Genomic DNA, 19,637 nt, shown 5'->3' with positions numbered 1-19,637 from the left:
GGAAGGAAAGAAAGGAGGAAGGAAGGAAAGAAAGGAGGAAGGAAGGATCGAAGGAAGGAAAGAAAGAAGGATGGAAGGAAGGGAAGGAAGGATGGATGGAAGGAAGGAAGGAAGGAAGGATGGAAGGAAGGAAAGAAAGAAGGAAGGAAGGATGGAAGGAAGGGAAGGATGGAAGGAAGGAAGGAAGGAAGGAAGGAAGGAAGGAAGGAAGGAAAGAAGGAAGGAAGGAAGGAAGGGAAGGATGGAAGGAAGGAAGGAAGGGAAGGATGGAAGGAAGGAAGGAAGGAAGGATGGAAGGAAGGATGGAAGGAAGGAAAGAAAGAAGGAAGGGAAGGAAGGATGGAAGGAAGGAAGGAAGGAAAGAAAGCAAGAAGGAAGGAATGGAAGGAAGGAAGGATGGAAGGATGGAAGGAAGGGAAGGAAGGATGGATGGAAGGAAGGAAGGATGGAAGGAAGGAAGGAAAGAAAGAAGGAAGGAAGGAAGGAAGGATGGAAGGAAGGGAAGGATGGAAGGAAGGATGGAAGGAAGGAAGGAAAGAAGGAAGGAAGGGAAGGATGGAAGGAAGGAAGGAAGGGAAGGATGGAAGGAAGGAAGGAAGGAAGGATGGAAGGAAGGATGGAAGGAAGGAAAGAAGGAAGGGAAGGAAGGATGGAAGGAAGGAAAGAAAGCAAGAGGGAAGGAATGGAAGGAAGGAAGGATGGAAGGAAGGATGGAAGGAAGGAAAGAAGGAAGGAAGGAAGGAAGGAATGAATTGTTCCACTTCAAATACACCTATTTGACTAGGACCACCACATTGCCAGGTGGCCGAATGGTTAAGGATTTGGACTGTCAGTGTGACGACCTGGGTTCTTGTCCCAGTGAGGATGACTTATTTTTTTCCCGAATGATGGTTCTTTAGAATGAGGAGTCAAATTGATTTGCTGTTTTCGCAAACAATATTATCTTATTTTTCTATACATGTAAAACAAAAATAATATCGGATTTATGACAAACAAATCAGATAAACAGTGATTGTATTAGGAAAAATTACATTTTCTTAGCCTGGATTCTATGGTATTACATATAAATCGGCATCCTTGTCTTCTTCTTCCTACTTCTTCTTCTTCTTTCAACAGCGGCTTGGATCCAAGTCGTTGTGCAATCTACCGCCATCTATCCGAGCAGTTAGCAGCTCCTACACTGTCCTGAGCATGGCGGTGGGCGTGGCGGTGGTGTGTTCTGAGAGTGGTGTGGGCGTGGCGATGGTGTGTCCTGAGAGTGGTGTAGCAACACACTGGCTGCGTTCCGAATCGCATACTTCTACTTCTTACTACCAGTACCTACTACAGCTGCCCTTAGAAAGTACGTACTTTGCAAGCAGTAGGCATCCAATTGGGACATACTACCTTGTCATAACATTGCGCCTTGAAATTAGCCCACATCCGTCGCTGTCCATAACGCGACATTCGTCTACAGCTGTCCGGACTCGCACATGTGACGCACATTTCCGCTGCGCACAGGATTGTGGGTCAGAATAGCCAGAAAAGCCTGCTGGCTTGCATCAAGCCCCCAGGATCAGCTTGGCGCATTGAAGCCACCATGGGCTTTCAGGCCAAGCCCGGTATTGCAAGTCATGTCACGGCATGCGGCCCAAGAACCTTATTTCCCATGTTAGTGGATGATGATAGATAGGGCTAGAAAAGGAAAACAAAATTTTTCTGGGTATCATTCAGCATCAGAGACCAATCTTATCAATATAAACTTTTAATTCAATGGGGTTTTGGGGTTTTTGAAGCCACCAATACCTGTATCGAGCCATTTAAACATGTGCTGTGCACGAGCCTCGGGGACGCGCTGGTCGCGCGTTCGTGAGTCCTGCGAACTCGGGAAAGCACGTGACCATAGGAAGACCCGCCCTACTCTGCCTCTGATTGGATAGGAAGTCATGTAATGACGTCGCTAACATTTGCTATGCTTTAGCAATGAAGCTTATGATCATGCTAATCAGAACGTATGTCTATGATGCAAATGATCATGACATGTGGTTACTTTAGGACATCGTTGGAAAAGATCTAGAGGGTAAGTGGGTCAATGTTGAATAACTTAGCTAACATTATCTAATGTTACATTTCTTTATATTAACATCAACTATATTGATAGGCTAGGGAGCTATGCTAACGGTAGCTAATGCTAACGGCTTAGGGTTAACATTAGTTAATGCTAACGTTACGTTCGGAGGTCTCAGATGTATTTCAATTTTAACAATGTTGAGCATGATCAATGTGACATTGTTCATACATTGATTACAGTCTGTAATCTTGTCTGGCATTATTTAGCTATAGTGGGCTGATGCTTGCTGCTGCTACTATAGCATTTGCCACATTATACATCAAATTAATCAAGCATAGTTAGTGTTATTACCTGAAGGCATTATTACCATTGCAAGTAAGCATGCCATGTATATGCCATGCCTGGAAATCAAATTAATAGTGTAATTATTCCCCATCATAGCTCATTGTACACTGATATAATCATTCTCCTTGCCTTTGCTAATACTCATCTCTTTTATCAAACTTTGTGCTAGGAAAGAAATCTGGCTGTCATTCATCGCTAGTGCTCATCCAGGCTGTTGTCATCTCCCGCCTGGACTCCTGCAACTCCCTACTTGCTGCCATCCTGCAGCGTTGGCCATCAGACTCCTGGAGAAAGCTGCTGCTAATCCCGTGTTCAACGGCCCCATGCTCTTCCACACAACTTCCCTACTCCTATATGTATAGTCTATATGTTTTTACGTGTTTCTTTACATGTCTTTACATGTGTATTTGTCAGGGTTTGTCTGTTAGTGATTGTCGTGTCCCCACTCTTGGCCTGCACCTTGATGTGGTGAGTGGGCTTTAAACCAAGCCAGGCCTTTTATAGTTGTGTTTTGTGTTTTTCTGTTTGCTTAAGTGTCTAATATTGAAGGTACAAAACCTTTAAAAAAAGAAAGAAAAAAGAAGCCCCTTCCTTCCCATAAAATTCCTGCGATTGTAACAGGTGTATTGATTCCACCACACTTGCCCACACTGGGTTCAAACCCGGGTCCTCTGACTTAGGAACGCACATGACCACCTTTCTAGAACACTGCCACCAGCTATCCCAATGAAAAGCTAGCGAATCAATTGTGCACATGGGCAGTACTAATACTGAGGACAGAGTTTAAACCAGTTCAACCAGATATTCACTGAGCCTGACGGGCACCTGCCAGCTAAAAAACCTAGTACTGTCACCCTCCACTTCTGCTGCGCCTGTATCCAGCCATAGGGGCTGATTATTTATAATGATGTTGATGAAGTTTAAAACCTTATTTACACATAGTGTTTGCTGTTTTAAAAGATAAATGCAGTGATATGAGGTGCCACCTATTGGTGAGGACAAAATCATTTTTTGACTGACTAGATGAGATAATGAATTCCTGATGTGCATAATGATGTCACTAAATCCCACTGTGATTGCTTTTTCAGTCAGTGAACAGGAAGCAGAGCAACCCCTCTGTGTTCGATCACCTGATAGAAGAACCTCCTAGGTGAGACCACACTACAGTACGTTGCTCCAGTAAACATATGAAGACCCAGCCGTATTTAAGCTGTCTTGTCTAATTTGAGCTGTCTTGTGAAGTCCCTGTTTTTCACATACTCCCCCCAACCCCCCCCCCACCTACAGATGTGTAGTGCTCTGATCTACAGTCCCCCAAGTACAGGCAAGACCCCAGTGGCGCGGGTGCAGACTAACGAGTGTAGGCAGGGAAACACAAAGGTGTCTATAAGGAAAGGAGCTGACTGCCTTAGCAAGTGGGTTGGTGAATCAGAACACATAATCAGCTCTGCCTTCTCTTTGACCAGGTTAGCCAATGGGGCAACTGTGGCGGTGGGGGGAGGGGGGTATAATTATTGGACAGGACACCTGACCATCATCCTCAGTGTTGACTGAGAGCTTGTGATGGCTGTTTGTTGGTCTCTCCCAAGGTCAACCTAATGAGACCCTCCTTCATCTTCTTCCACAAGATAGACCGGCTGGCCCCAGTATGCTCCAGCAGACAGGACCAGATACACAGGTGAGGCCTGTCTGTCACGGAGCCACCGCCTCGCTCCGCCTCTGATGTAACTCGGTTCTTCAGCTTGGCTGCGTACTTGATTGATGTTGCACATGGGCGATTGGAACTAAACTAACCTTGCGTTGCATTTGTCTCTCTCTCTCTGGCTCTATCGTGTCCACTCTGCTGGCGCTGATGGATGGGTTGGACAGTCAAGGGGAGCCAGTGGTCCAGTTCCTGTTCATGCTTGGTTGTTGCCTACTCACCTTCCCATCTCCTGCATCACCTGCCACCTGTCTCCACTCTGCCCAGCTGCACCTCATCCCTCATTACTCTTAGCATTAATACCAGTCAATTTCCCTTGGTTCTCTGTAAGATCATCCAGTCATCTACCAAGTCTGCTCAGCTCTTCTGTCTGCCATATTTTGGAGTTGTTTATTGAAATTGAGTTAAAGTAGTTTGTATGGGTCAAGCATCCTCCAGTTTGTATGACTCAAGATCTGTTTACTGCCATGTATATGGTTCACACATACTAGAAATTTGACTAGGGTTAAGGCATACACTGGTGACATGTTTTTAATTGTTTTGTGATCACTGTCTTTGTGATATTTTCTGATGACCAAGCCTTTGATCTAAGCAGAGCCTTAGCACATTATGGAGGAACCATGTCCCTTTCTTTTACCGATCCCTGAGAGCAAGACCTGTGAATGTCCTTAACAGTGTGGTGGCCACATTTGTTGGGAATTTGGGTGGAAACAGTGTGGAACATCATTGCATAGTTTGACTGCCATTTCATACCAACATTAAGAGAAAGTGGAGAAGTAGGCTATACCTAGAAAATACTATAGTTGTGCAATTCGTTTGTACAGTCTAGTAGTTAAATGGTTAAAAATGGGCCAGCAATAACATTGGAGGGAAATGTATACTGACACTGATGATTGTTTCAGAAATGGTCTGAGACAAAATAATGAAATGTTATACATCAGTATTGTGAAACACTGAACATATTTTAATGACTGACAAGGAGAGAGGAAACAGTCCAAGTTAATCAATAATAACTAGGCTCACTATGAACAGTGTGTATTATTGTCTCTGTTCTGACATCAGTGCACAGTTCATTCCACCACTGTGAGGCCAGGACAGAAAAAAGCCATGGCCGTTACAATCTGCCGTAGGGGGGCTTGGAGCAACTGGGGAACCAATCACCTCAAGGCAGCAGAGCTTGACCACAGCCTGGAGGTCGGAGGGAGCTGTTCATTTGCCCTGTAGGCTTGAACCACAGTCCTAAACTGGATGGGACAGCGCAGGGAGCCAGTGCAGAGAACAGAGTAGGGAAGTTTTGTGGAAGAGCATGGGGCTGTTGAACACCAGGTCAGCAGCAGCTTTCTCCAGGAGTCTGATGGCCAACGCTGCAGGATGGCAGCAAGTAGGGAGTTGCAGGAGTCCAGGCGGGAGATGACAACAGCCTGGATGAGCACTAGCGACGAATCACAGCCAGATTTCTTTCCTAGCACAAAGTTTGATAAAAGAGATGAGTATTAGCAAAGGCAAGGAGAATGATTATATCAGTGTACAATGAGCTATGATGGGGAATAATTACACTATTAATTTGATTTCCAGGCATGGCATATACATGGCATGCTTACTTGCAATGGTAATAATGCCTTCAGGTAATAACACTATGCTTGATTAATTTGATGTATAATGTGGCAAATGCTATAGTAGCATCAGCCCACTATAGCTAAATAATGCCAGACAAGATTACAGACTGTAATCAATGTATGAACAATGTCACATTGATCATGCTCAACATTATGTTAAAATTGAAATACATCTGAGACCTCCGAATGTAACGTTAGCATTAACTAACGTTAACCCTGAGCCGTTAGCATTAGCTACCGTTAGCATAGCTAGCCTATCAATATAGTTGATGTTAATATAAAGAAATGTAACATTAGATAATGTTAGCTAAGTTATTCAACATTGACCCACTTACCCTCTAGATCTTTTCCAACGATGTCCTAAAGTAACCACATGTCATGATCATTTGCATCATAGACATACGTTCTGATTAGCATGATCATAAGCTTCATTGCTAAAGCATAGCAAATGTTAGCGACGTCATTACATGACTTCCTATCCAATCAGAGGCAGAGTAGGGCGGGTCTTCCTATGGTCACGTGCTTTCCCGAGTTCGCAGGACTCACGAACGCGCGACCAGCGCGTCCCCGAGGCTCGTGCACAGCACATGTTTAAATGGCTCGATACAGGTATTGGTGGCTTCAAAAACCCCAAAACCCCATTGAATTAAAAGTTTATATTGATAAGATTGGTCTCTGATGCTGAATGATACCCAGAAAAATTTTGTTTTCCTTTTCTAGCCCTATCTATCATCATCCACTAACATGGGAAATAAGGTTCTTGGGCCGCATGCCGTGACATGACTTGCAATACCGGGCTTTGGCCACTACGTCAAATGGCTTCATGCGCCGGTGAGCAACTTTCATTGAAATGAATAGGCAGCCATTTTCAATGCCGTCTCCAGTTATATTATACCTCCATGGCTTGCATACTGCAAAATACGACCGGATGTAGTAGGACATCCTGGTATTTTTTCCATACTGCATGTGGCATACTATGTATTGGGACATACTACATTCTGTTTTGGCATACTATATAGTAGGGTAGTATGTGATTCGGAATGCAGACTGTCTTGAGAAGGTAGACCTGCAGGCAGACACTCTTGGCTGACGTTGCTTGCTGTGTGAATAGTTTAGCTATGTACGTTGTGAGGCAAGTGTTGGTGACAAAGTCTAGCTAGCTTGTAGTAGCTAACCTTAGCTAAAGCACTTTGAGAGAAAGTGCACAGTATATCTCCAACTCCCTGGGCCTTGAGTTAGGTAGCTAACACTAGCTAGCGTGTTAGCTAGCACTAGCTAACGTAAGCTAGCTATCATTGGGCTTCATTTCCTGAACTTAGCTTTAGCTTAGTGTGCAGCCAGGTTATGGGTTACTGTTTACTTCAGATATTACTCTACATTTCAACTAGCCCTTCTCAGTCCCGTTGTAGCATTCCGCTCGCTCATGCCAGACAACAGTCCTCTGCTGGTCCATTCACTTTGCCGTCAAAGTGAAATTATTTTTCCGAGGTAGTCTTTTTCTGTGGTGGTGGCGGTGCTTTGAAGCTTCAACCCAGCATTTGTTAAAATTAACCCTTTTGCTTAGATAAGTGAAGTTTCATGTTTATCTGCGCCTCTCCTAACTAGGCTGACACCGATTTATTTTGATGGCAAAGTGAATGGACCAGCAAAGGACTGTTTTCTGGCATGAGCGAGCGGAATGCGACAACGGGACTGAGAAGGGCTACATTTCAACCAGACATTCCAGTGAAACCAGTCAAAATAGTCAAAATAACTTACCTGATATAAAATGGGCACCGCAAACACGGGCATTTTTGATGATGTCCTCAGTCCAGTCCGTACCATGGATGTATTGGTCTGTACGCTTAATAATGGCGATTTCGTCTGTCTTCCTCTGCTACTGTTTCAAGAATGCGCGTGCATACTTGTGCTGACTAGGCTGTAAAAGGGTCTCTAATTAACAAATATGACCCACGCTCGTTACATAACTTCTACAACATCCAGTGACAGAATATGTCATGGCACCTTGGTATGTCCACACCAAGGATTGAACTCACAACCTTCGCAGTGATAGGCAGCACACTATCCACTCGGCCACTGCTGACCTGGGAAATCTTCTTCTTCTTCTTTAAATTAATGGCAGATCGCGGACCAATCAAAGGCGCATACCGCCACCTACCTTACCGGAGTGTAAAGACAAAGGAGGAAGAACGATCAAATCCTACAACCCAGCCCTGTATCCCTAAGAAAGTCAAAGAGTGCTCTACTACAGTCCCTCATACCCTCTCCTGAACCCAACAACTCCAGCAAACCCCAACCTCGCCCAAGCTCACACAGCCTACTGCACAGAACAGATCTCTCAGAGTCATAGTTACCACCGAACAGAAGGACATGCTCAACAGTCTCAGGAACCGCACAGGCCTCACACAACCCTGAATCACACTTCGCCATCAAATAAAGAGTGGACCTCAGCCCAGGATGGCCAAACCTCAACCTAGCCCTAACCACATCCTCCCTCCTGCACCTTCCCCTGAACTCCTTCACCAAAATAGAAGGTTGAATGCCATAATAATGCCTCCCCGTAGACCCCGCATCCCACTCCCCCTGCTACGACCCCCTAACCGCTGACCTAATCTGAGACTTAGCCTCACCCCTCCCAAATGAAACCCCCAGGATAGTGTCACCGCCCAGGCGCAGTGCAGCCTTCGCCAGTACATCAGCTCTCTCGTTGCCCCCAACACCAACATGAGCATGGACCCAGCAGAACCTCACATCCACACCAGCCCTCTGCAACCGCAGCAACATCACCCAAAGCTCAACCACCAGGTCAGGGCGAAGCGCACCTCCCGACGACAAACTGAGGAGCGCGGCAGCTGAGTCCGAGCAGACCACCACTCTATCCGGCCTCACATCCTCAACCCACTGCAGCCCAAGAATGATGGTATGAACACCCCTGCCCCCACTCGACCACACCCCGGGTCCTTAGAACCATCCGTGAAGACCATCATATAAGAGTAAAATGTCCGCCGCACATAATCGAGCACCAGGGGGCAGATGCCAGCTCCGTCCACACGTCCTTCAACTCCAAAAGGCTCAAGTCCACTGCAGGAACCGGGAGTAGCCAAGGTGGGACAGCCCCCCACACAACCGGAGGGCCAACCTCCAGAGTGCCCAAACCATACTCTTCCGCTAGACCAGGAACAGTCCACCCAAACCCGGTGCCACGCCGCAAGCGTGCATACTCCCAGCAGTCACGCAATACCAACGCTGCAGGCTGCTCCCCCCGAGAGCCCCGCAGCTTAACCCAGTACGCCAGGGCCAGCTCACCAGACTCAACCAGGAGCGCAGCGGTGGGCGTCGACCTAAACGCACCCAGACAAAGCCTCAGGGCCCTGAACTGAATGCGATCCAGCCGTTCCAGCACGCAGCGCACAGCAGCCCCATAGACCACACAACCATAGTCAAGGGAAGAACGGAGCAAAGCCCTAAACAGATCCAGCAGAGAACGGCCATCAGCACCCCAGTCATGCCCAGCAACAGACCTCATAAGATTCAGGACCTTCCAACACTTGGACTCAACCTTATATATACCTTTATTTAACCAGGTTAAAAACTCATTGAGATTAAAATCTCTTTTACAAGAGAATCCTGGCCAAGAGTGGCAGCAACACAGTTTCCTGAAAAAAAGTGACAACACAATGACAACAAAAAACAACAATAACAACCGCTACAACAATGACAACAAATGTTAACAAGACTAGCTCAAAGCGCAAAATCAGTAAAAGTTCATATGACGATCAGTTAACAATTACAACTACCAATAGATTGGGTTTCTTTAGCCTTTACAGCACTTTTGAATTAATTTAGAGTGATTCTGTCCTGGAGTTTAAGCGTGTTTTGTAAAGTGTTCCATGTTGAGGGGGCAGAGTACATAAAAACCTTTTTGCCCATCTCAGTCCGAACTCTAGGAACCTGAGAGACATGCACCCACCACAGACACTTCTCATCAAACCACAGGCCCAATTACTTGAACTGCGACACCCGTTCCATAGGCTGCCCATACAGCGTGAGCTGCACATGTTCCAGTCGCCTCCTCCTAGTGAAAAACATGTAACAGGACTTAGCCACAGACAAATTAAAGCCCCAGTCATAAGACCAGCTCTCCACCCGGCCAACAGCCGCCTGGACACAGGACACCACATGCGTCACATCCCCCCCCCCTCTTCCAAATAGCCCCATCATCCGCATAGAGCGACGCCCCTATACCATCGCCAACCGAGGAGAAGACATCATTAATCATTACATTGAACAAGACCGGGCTAATGGCGCTGCCCTGAGGGATGCCGTTAAACCTGGGAAGTCTGTGGAGTCTTTTTGTTTTGATGTTCTGGGACCACTGCCTCTTGTGGTAGCAACATAGAACTGCAGGTCAACAACGACAAGGAGGAAGGGAGCGACAAATGGGATTCCCTCTTCCTGGTGTGTCGGCTTACAGCCCACACACAAAAAGAGAGAGACAGGAGTTGATCGGCCTGCTAGAGACCAGTCTGTTGTCTTACTGCGGGCGTACACGCTCATCTGGGGGGAGGTGTCGTTCGCAGTTTATAGTACTGCCGGCGACGAAGCCAGTTAAATCAGGGGAGCATTTCCGGCGTTAGGAGGGGAGGCTGGACGCCTCCTTTAGTCAGCAAGGGCCAGGGATTAGGAGAGTGTGCGCTCGGCCTGTGTTCTCTAGCCTCACGCTCAAGCGCCAGCTACCGGGCGCTATTGCACCGCCGGCCAAGTCTTCCCCGGGGAGTCGGACGGTGCCACACGCTCAGACCCCGGAGGGGGGGTTCTTGTCGGTTGGGCGAGTTACGTCTTTTAAATCCTTATACTTTATTTGTGTGTATGTGCATTGTGTGTATTCCTTTCCCACCCCTGTTCGTCATTTAGATTGTTTTATTAGTGGGGGGATAGCGGGGAGGATTACGGGGTTCAGCCTGCCCTGTTAGGCTTCTGGGGACTCAAGTCTGCTGCCCTAGTTTGCCGTGTTAACAGGTGCAGCCCCCTATGTGTGTAGTGCAGTGTCACCCCGGTCCTCACAGTCGCTGAGGCGACCCCTCAAGTCAAGTGTAAAGTGGCTTCGGTTGTAGTGGCCCTCTTATGTGTGTGTGTGTGTGCAGTGCACGTTTGGTGTGACGGCAGCCGGCAATAAGGCCCCAGCCTAGGAGTAGGAGTAGGAGTTCCCTTGTGCCTCCTGGTGATTCCCCCCCCCTTCATGAACTGCGTAGGAAGTGTTTGTCCTGTTTTATTGCTAATTGTTTAATAAAGATTATTGATCGTGTACCACGACTACTGTGTGCGTGTGGTTTGTGGTGTGTTACCCCCGACATTTAAACCTTGCCTACTCTTTTGAGTTAGATACCAATATTTATTACACCATCATAGTTTTATCAACTATGCAGAAGGTCTCCTGCATGCAGGTATGAGGTGCACCTCTTGACACTGACACTGGGACAGTTCATTCCCACAATTCATTGGGAATTCATACCAAAGCTCCAGCAGCAATTGATCTACTTCACACAAGGTTTTCACACAAAAAACACAGGATGTGAACTGCAGCCCCATCTGTCACTTCTGTAGATGTGGCACAGATTCAGGGCATCCCCTGATCCACATCAGGTACTACATGTACGAATGTTAGTTTTCATTGTGTTGTCCCTGTAGGATTGACATGCTTCCAAAACCACTTTCAGAGGCAGAGATTGGACTTCTCCCCACCAAACCTGGCTTATGTGCGTGGCTGGCTTATTTCTGTTCAGGACCGGTAGGACGGAAGCTAGTCATGCCACTGAAATAGCTGTGAATTGAAATGACATGAAATAATGTCTGATAAATTAAGATAGGTCTTGTCGCCTGGACACATCAGTTCCAAAACGTAAACACCAGCATTTGTTTAGCTACATATAGACTAGAGGAGTTTCGCTCAGCATAGACGGTAATCTCTGAGAATGTCCCGCGTGGGAGTCCAATGCTCTGACCACTACTCTACTTGTGGAATTTAGTTAAGGGATAAAAAGGTTGGAGTGAAAGGATGAACATGTGCCAACAGAGAACCGCAGGTCAACATTTAATGGAGGCAGGTCAACATTCAATGGAGGGAGGGAGTGATAACCGGACAAACGCTAGCCTAGGTGCACTGGCTTACAGCCACGCACAAAAACTGTTTTTGTAAGAACATAATGCTATAAGATTTAAGATATATGAAATTGAATGCAACTGCACCTCATAAAATGCAATGTGTACAATGCAAGACCTCTCCTTTCGCTCATCCCTCTCATCTCCCCTCTTTTGCTCCTCTCCTTTCTCTTAGCTGGCCCCTGTGTCTTATAACACCCTATGATAAGAAAGCAAGACATTGCAAAGCCCACTTTTATACTCCCCAATCACACTGATAACTTCACATGATTCATGACCTCTTGTTTGTATATTCACTTTTATCACTTTTTTCATCAAGTGTGTTTTGCTGGCATGGCCTAAAAGGGTTAAAGGGCCGAGCTGACCACTGACTCCTGGTTCTCTGATTGTGCTGCAGCCATTTTGACCATTTGTGGTCTTCCCTGTCCCCGGGGTTGCCATGGCATCTCCTTCATGTGTAGCCGACAGCAACAAGCAACTGGCTGCCCACACCGGTGTCAAACTAATTAACACCGTAAGGGAACTGAAAAGCAACAAGAACTCAGGGGACCCCAAGTAGCCAGCCAGGGACCTGATATAGTCCTCATTAGTCCCCGATTGTGCCTTTTTGTTGTCCCAGCTGTAACACAACAATTTCCCCTTGGGGATCAATAAAGTATCTATCTATCTATCTATCTATCTATCTATCTATCTGATAAACAATGAGTGAACTGTAAACTCTCCAGAGATGGCAAGTTAATGTAAGTAGGCTATTTGTTTGGTTAGCTTGCCCTTATGCCAGGATCTGCTCTCCTCCTCCTCGGGCATGTTTATGGATATCAGAAGACCTCACCTCTACAGAAAGGTAGCGTAGCTTGGCTACATGAAGTATGTCCCCTGCTACATACCTATCATGTCTGAAAGAGCTGAGACAGAGACTGCACCCCTCTGTTCTCTCTTTAATGCATGGGCGAAAATTGGCCACAAAACACCAACGCAGGAAAGTCTGCCTTTAGTATTTATGCACCAGAGATGGAACAAACTGCAGGACTCCCTAAAGCTGGAGCAACTTGTCTCTCTGGAGAGGTTCAATGTTATGATAGAAGGTGTGCTCCATGTGGACTGTACATGTTTCTTGTAGTCTTGTTTTTATTCTGTGATCTTATGACTTCGCACTTGATTTTCTGTTTTGTATCATGTTCCTATTTTGCATGTGCGTTTTTATTGTAATCAGAGTGGCATTGAAAAAGAGAGCTTGCTCTCAAATGTGTTCCCTGAATAAATAAAGGGGTCGATCAATCAATCAAAACAAAAGAAGCTGAAATATATTCTTTTATTGCCATGTTTACCGATTAGGGGGTTTACACAATGATATAATAAGTGTTTCATTCATTGAAACCAAACATTCAAGTATAATAAATTAGATACGGACGAAGAGCAAAATGAATAAAATTGGATAAGCAGGTGCCATTCTGTAAATCTATTTGGCTGATCTTCACAACTCTCTATGGAGACATCCTTCAACAAAATTACAGTGAATTCCTCAATCAACGAATCTTTGAGTGAGCAGGGTGCTTCATGAGAGGAGTCAGGAAGTGTTCAACAGGATACTCCTCTGTATCCAACCCGAGCATCCTGGAGGAGATGAGCACCCTTTGGAAGGCCTCCTCTCTCTCAGGTCTGAAGCTCGCCAGGTTGAGAGTGGACGTGGCTAGGCTCGGATCTAGGACGTCGGACAGCATGGACGGCTGGACTATCCCCTTCTCCTTCAGGCTGCGCAGCATGTCGTCGAAGGCCGGCGTGCTCTCCATGGCCTGGAGGTGCTGGGTGACGGGACTGGAGATCCCCAGGTAGAACCCCCTGGGCGGCGGGGTCCACAGGAGAGGCCGGATGCCGCTGGCGATCAGGAAGGCCGACATGTACACGTCGAACCCGTACACGGCCTTGATCCACGCAGGCAGGTAGTTCCCTCCGGTGCGGGGGTTGATCTCGATGAGCTTGGGGCCGCGCTCCGTGAGCTTGATGTCCACGTTGTAGTTGCCGCTCTCCAGGCCGCAGTGCAAGCAGCTCTGGTACGCTGCCATGGCCACCTGGGTGCTCCTCTCGGGGCTGAGGCTCGAGGGCATGACATGGGAGGAGTTGAGGAAGTATGGGAGGGCGGACGGGCCGCAATCGGACACGAACGCCGCCAGCAGCTTCCCGCGGTGCACCACCAGGTCCACAACGTGCTTCTCCCCACCCACGTACTCCATCAGGAGGGGCTCGCTGATGAAGCCTCGGTTCAGGCTCTCGGCGTCACCGGGGGCCACGGACAGCAGGTGGCCGAAGTGCTCCTCGCAACTCCCGGCGTCCTCCACCAGTTTGACCGACACGCCGCCCGCGCTGTACTCCATCTTCATGACCGCGGGGAGGCCGATTTGCTCCACGCTCCGCCGGAGGGTGTCCCGGTCCACCACATGCTCACAACGGACGGCGTAGCGGGCGGGAGCCGGTAGGTGGCCCGACGAATGGCGGAGGCCTCCGAGATGCCGCTGGGTGTGGCTCTTCATCTTGGCGATGGTGACTGCCTTCACCGTGTCCCCGTGCAGGCCGAGCTTGGCGTTGATCAGGGCCGCCAGGATGGTGTTGCTGCAGAGGAAAGTCAAGCAGCCGTCCACCCGGACACCGCGCTCCCGCAGCAGGCCGATGATGGCGTCGGCATGCGCCTCGTCATGCTGGTGGTCTTTATAGTCGTACAAAAAGAAGTCGTGCACAAATGGCCTGACGGCGTTATTGGGGTTGTAGCTGACTGCCACGATCTGAAAGGCAAAGCAGTGACATTAAATCACCGAACGCTTACGGAGAGTGACAACATGAAATATTTTGATTACAGTATATTGAAAATTCCTATCGAGTGCCATCAGCCCCCGAGGAGGAAAGGAAAATGCTACGCTTTGCTGCCGTGGAGCGTCCGGTGACCCTGTCACTCGGACGCCCCTGCAGCCGATCAACGCGGTCACGGCTCTTCTCTGTCCTGGCCCCGCAGTGGTGGAATGAACTGCCCTCTGACATCAGGACAGCGGAGGTCGCTGCTCATCTTTCGCCACAGGCTCAAAACTCACCTCTTCAAGAAGTACTACCAGGATAATTCCTCTTATGCACCTACTGTATTTATATTGTGCTACTCGTGCACTTTGGCTTTAGCACTAGATGAGTCACTTGTCTTAAGTCACTTGTTTAGAAAGGAGATTCACTCAGTCTCTTTGGATAAAACCATCTGCTAAATTGCTAATGTAATGAAATGAAATGTCAACGGTATTGCAACGTGACGAATGCTTCGCACTCCCATGAACTGAAGAGAACAGACTAGGAGGGGAGCTGGTTCGTAGGGTTCAGGGTTTTACCTTTATATTGTGTTTTCTGGCCGTAAGCCATATTCCTTCCCTCTTCTGTCCTCCACCCCCCACGACTAACAGGGTCTTCCCCGCCACCAGGAGGCAGTGTGAGCGGTGGCACATGGTCTGCAGGAGAGGGCCCATGGCCTGGTCCAGCTCTGAGGGCTCCAGGAGGGTCAGTGGGGTGGCCTGCACACCCCTCGTATGGGCCTTCACACCCTGGAAGAGGGGCTGCAAAGTTCCTTCCAGCACCGCCAATGAAAACTCCACTCCTGTAGGAGTCGAGGGACGACGAGAACAGAGAGGAGAGTATTTCATTAGTCCATCTGCATCCATATTTGTCTGGAACCAGTGACCTTTAAGCTCCTGGTCCAATACTCTTACGCTGAGATACCCATCTACGCACATGACCCCTCTCCATAACCATAACCCAAATATAAGTTATTTATGGCCAAAATGCTTGAAATTTGTACTTCCGTCCGCCGTAAGAATAGTCACTGCCATGTTACCAACCGAGTGTAAAAAAAAAACAACCTAAAACGACAACACTAACCTATCAGGTCAGTCTGCACGTGAGCCCCGCCTCTCTGCGTGTCAGAGATCTCCGATTGGTGGTCCATGATGACCTGCATCACGGTCACGGCCCTCCGTTTGATCAGCTCTTCCAGGGAGGCGGCGTGGTGGGACAGGGTGAAGCCCCAGTCTTTAAGGGTCTCCCGGAGGCTCTGTAGCCCAGCAGGGGGCGCTCTGGGGTGGGACTCAGCCCTGTCTACCCAGCACAGCACCTGGAATACAGAGATACAGAGTAAACTACATCTCTGAACTGCTAGAGAAGAACGAACAGACGGAAGTCCTCCTATACTGGATAGATTAGATAGATGATACAGTAGACGACCGACAGACAGACAGACATACTGTACATAGATATGAACTGTAAAATCCTGGTAGGAGGAAATTTGGCTGTCATTTGCATTTTGGAAACCAACAGAAACCAAAAGACAAGTTGACTCAGTGTAAAAACGCCACACACCAAACTCAAAACAGATACAGTGCTTCCAAAACAAAACATACACAAATCCGAGTGCTGTAAATTGCACCTGTGTCACTTGGGGCTGGTCCTCCGTTGTGCGGCAGACAGTGGCAGAGATGCGCAGGGAGAGCTTGGATCTCGCCACTCCAGGAACTGTGACACAGAGACAGCGACATGCATCATCAAGCATCTCCCTGAGCCGCGTCCCAGACAGCATCCCATAATAACCTTTGTGAATTGAGTCAAAAAATGCATTCTACAGTGTGCCGCTGCTCTTTACCTCTGTAATAATGTTGTAATTTCAGCAGAAATCACATGGTAATTTCACTGTAATATTTTTTCTTTAGTCACACAATGGAAACAGAACACAGACTGGTTATCTTTAAAAAAAAAAAAATATTTATTTATTTATTTGTATAACACTGTCCTCCCATTGCTTGTATTCCCAGTCAACCATTTCGTTCACTGTATAGGGTGTTAGCTGTATCATGTTGGCATATTAGGTATTAAATAAACCATCACAGCATTGACTGTGTTAACCTTACCTCTGACAGCCTTGTCCACCACCTTGGGAATAGTGAAGGGCTGGATGGAGGGGACGCAGCCAGTGAGCAGGATGGCCTCCCCCACCTTGGTGTTAGGAAGCAGGGCCTGGGCGGCACCGAGTATCCCATCCCTATCTCCATTCCTCAGAACTGAGACACTCTCCTGGGAGCCCCAGCCGGCACTGGAGGGCTGCACGCTCACCTAAACAAAACACACCCATCGACAAGGCAGTTCTGTTGTCACTGACAGAGCAGAGGAGAGAAACGGTGAGCAAATTTGACACTTGGTTGGTTGTTCAGCCTAACTACTGTATGTTACATAAGGTTTGCGCTGTAGTATTAAGGGCGGTTGACTACACCTACCTGGTCACAGTCCTTAAGCTCAGGGAGCTGAAGGAATGTGTCAATGGCCTCCACCATCTTTGCCTGAAGATGGCTCTTCTCCTGGGCTTGGACCAGGGTGAGGCTGGGGGCCTGAGGAGTCTGCCCGGGGCAAGGGCAGTAGGAGAGGGCCAGCATCGGAGGGACATCCATCCCCTTCTGTCCCAACAGCTGGCGGGTGAGGAGCACATCCTCGGTCAGCATGTTCAGGTGAGGGGACCCAGAGGTCGGGCAGTCCAGACCTTCGCCCAGCCGTGACCGGCTCTGCCCGGCCGCGCAATCTTCCAGGAAGTAGGTGGCCCTACAGGGAGGGTCGAAGGTGTCCAGGTAGGTGTGGCCGCCAGCCTCGAAGGTCACAGCCTTGTGGACATGCAGGGAGGACAGGGCCGGCTCAGCTGGGGACGGGGACCTGGACACCCATGAGGGAGACAGGCAGAGCAGCGTGTGTCCTGTGACAGACGAGAACACAGCCATAAGGAGGTCGGAGTATCTAAATATGATAACAGCCAGGAGTAACAAGGAATAACCCCTTTCACAAGTTGTAAAAATACGACCTTACTTGAAATACGCTATAATGATTTAGAGGGTGATTACTATAAATGGTTTTACATAGGAAACGAAGAATAGATACAGATTAGATAGACAGACATAGAAATTCCAACGGGAAATTGTATTGTCACAGCAGCAGTATACAAACGACAAACAAAGACACACCTAGATTGTGCAAACACGAGTAAATATAAGTCATGAACAGTAAATCAGTGTATCAAATACATGTTGCCATGTTCAAGTAAGTAGGATAAGTAAGTGATCAATTAAGTTTAGTGAAACAGTGAGAATAATGAAATGGTGAGAATAGTGTAGTGAAGAACAAAATGTCAATCTCACAACTAAATGTCAGGAATGGAGCAGTTTGTCCTAGTCCTTTATTTAGTCCTTTAACATCATTTCAAAATACATTTTCCGAATGAATTAGTTTAGACTAGGAATTCAACAGGGAATAATTATAATGTGAAATGACAATCTATAGTTGCAAAGGAAGTTTTATAGTTATGTGTGAATATTTCAGAAATGTGGTCTGCAATATTTGTAGATGCATGACTTCCATAAAAAAAATAAAAAAAAACCGTTAAATTTTTTATTTCAGATTTTATCCCCTTTTCACCCAATTTGGTAGCCCAATGCCAGAACCGATGCTTAGACTGCTAAACATTTTCTAATTGTTATAATAATTTTAAAGAGTTGGGTCTGTACTTTAAAAAAACAAAACAAAAAAATGAAAATCATCATGCGTGAAGGAGACTGAGCCCCTTCTAGCCTATGCCAGTCAGTCAGATATGGAATATTACACCCCATGCATCAGACTCCAACTCACCTGGACATCTCCTCCCCCCTTCCAGCAGCACAGGTAGATATCTATCAGCTGACGACATGACACAGATGACCACATCGGAAGAGTCCAAGTCTAGGACAGAGGGTAGGGGAGAGAATGGATAGATAGTCACGGACTGATTTCAAAAGTCTCTCTCCCCATTGGAAGTTGACACCTAATGGATTGAGGTGCAGGGTTGGACATTTCCCGAAAACTCCAAATACATTAAAATCCCAAAACAGGTTCTGGCGTCCCAGAGGCGTCCAGGACCCAGGGTCTTACCTTTTCTGGGGGTGAGGGTGCGGTCCCTGGTTTTGGGGAGCCCCAGTTCCAGCAGGATCTGCTTCAGGGAGGTGAACTCCTCAGAGAGCTCGTCTGTTGGTCCGACCCCGTCTTTCATCTGCATGCTTATGTCAAATTTCCTCCTACGGGGATCATTAAAGTTCATATCTATCTGACAAACAAATACTGTGCAGGGGAAAAATACACAGATGAGATGAATCAGAGAAATTAAATTCAAACACTCTCTCTCTCACACACACACAAACACAGGGTCTTCATCAGCAGTGTCTCATTTCACAAATCTCTGCTTCGTGAGGATTCATCAGTTGCATTGTCTTACTCAGGCAGAATTCACTTGCCGTCATCCCTTGTGATACAACTTTCTCTCCATTCATATTTCTTGTCTTACCTGAAGAAGGTTGAGGAGAGGAGGTAGAAGTTACGTGGACGTAGCCGTTAAGAACCAACCAACCAGCCTGCTTTTGTAGTCCTCTGTAAGGGATGGTTACAAAGCAAATAAGGACTATACAAACCAGGGACCAGAAGTGGGAGTGACAAACTTAGTTTATTTAGAGTTTGTCCTCTCTTCCACACCACACCCACTCCCCCAGAGAAAGTTGTCCTTACAAGTTATCTAATAACATGCTCTGGGGAGCAGGGAGGACCTGAGGTTATTCTAACGCTGAAGTCGCAACACCTTGTGGTTTTTATTTTTTGGTCCACACATAACAGACTTTTCATCTGCAAACCCACAAGTACCTGGCAGTCAGTTGTCAGAGTATGTTTTTGTGTGAAGCACTTT

At 47.3% G+C, this 19,637-nt stretch overlaps 1 protein-coding gene across 1 annotated transcript; it reads right to left on the bottom strand.

The window, feature by feature from the left end:
• Positions 1 to 13,398: 13,398 nt before the first annotated feature.
• On the bottom strand, positions 13,399 to 18,959 carry LOC311321706 (carnosine synthase 1-like; the record flags this gene model as incomplete). Its single annotated transcript, XM_084453710.1, has 7 exons — positions 13,399 to 14,649; positions 15,235 to 15,497; positions 15,779 to 16,010; positions 16,332 to 16,408; positions 16,801 to 17,002; positions 17,164 to 17,630; positions 18,836 to 18,959. 7 exons carry the CDS (start codon positions 18,957 to 18,959, stop codon positions 13,399 to 13,401), a joined length of 2,616 nt encoding a protein of 871 aa, XP_084309836.1.
• Between the last annotated feature and the right edge of the window lie 678 nt (positions 18,960 to 19,637).

This window comes from Borostomias antarcticus (assembly GCF_949987555.1).
Source record: "Borostomias antarcticus genome assembly, chromosome: 2".
In the NCBI taxonomy this organism is placed as follows: Eukaryota; Metazoa; Chordata; class Actinopteri; order Stomiiformes; family Stomiidae; genus Borostomias; species Borostomias antarcticus.
Note: the sequence above shows the minus strand (reverse complement) of the source record. Positions and strands in the feature narration are given on the sequence as shown.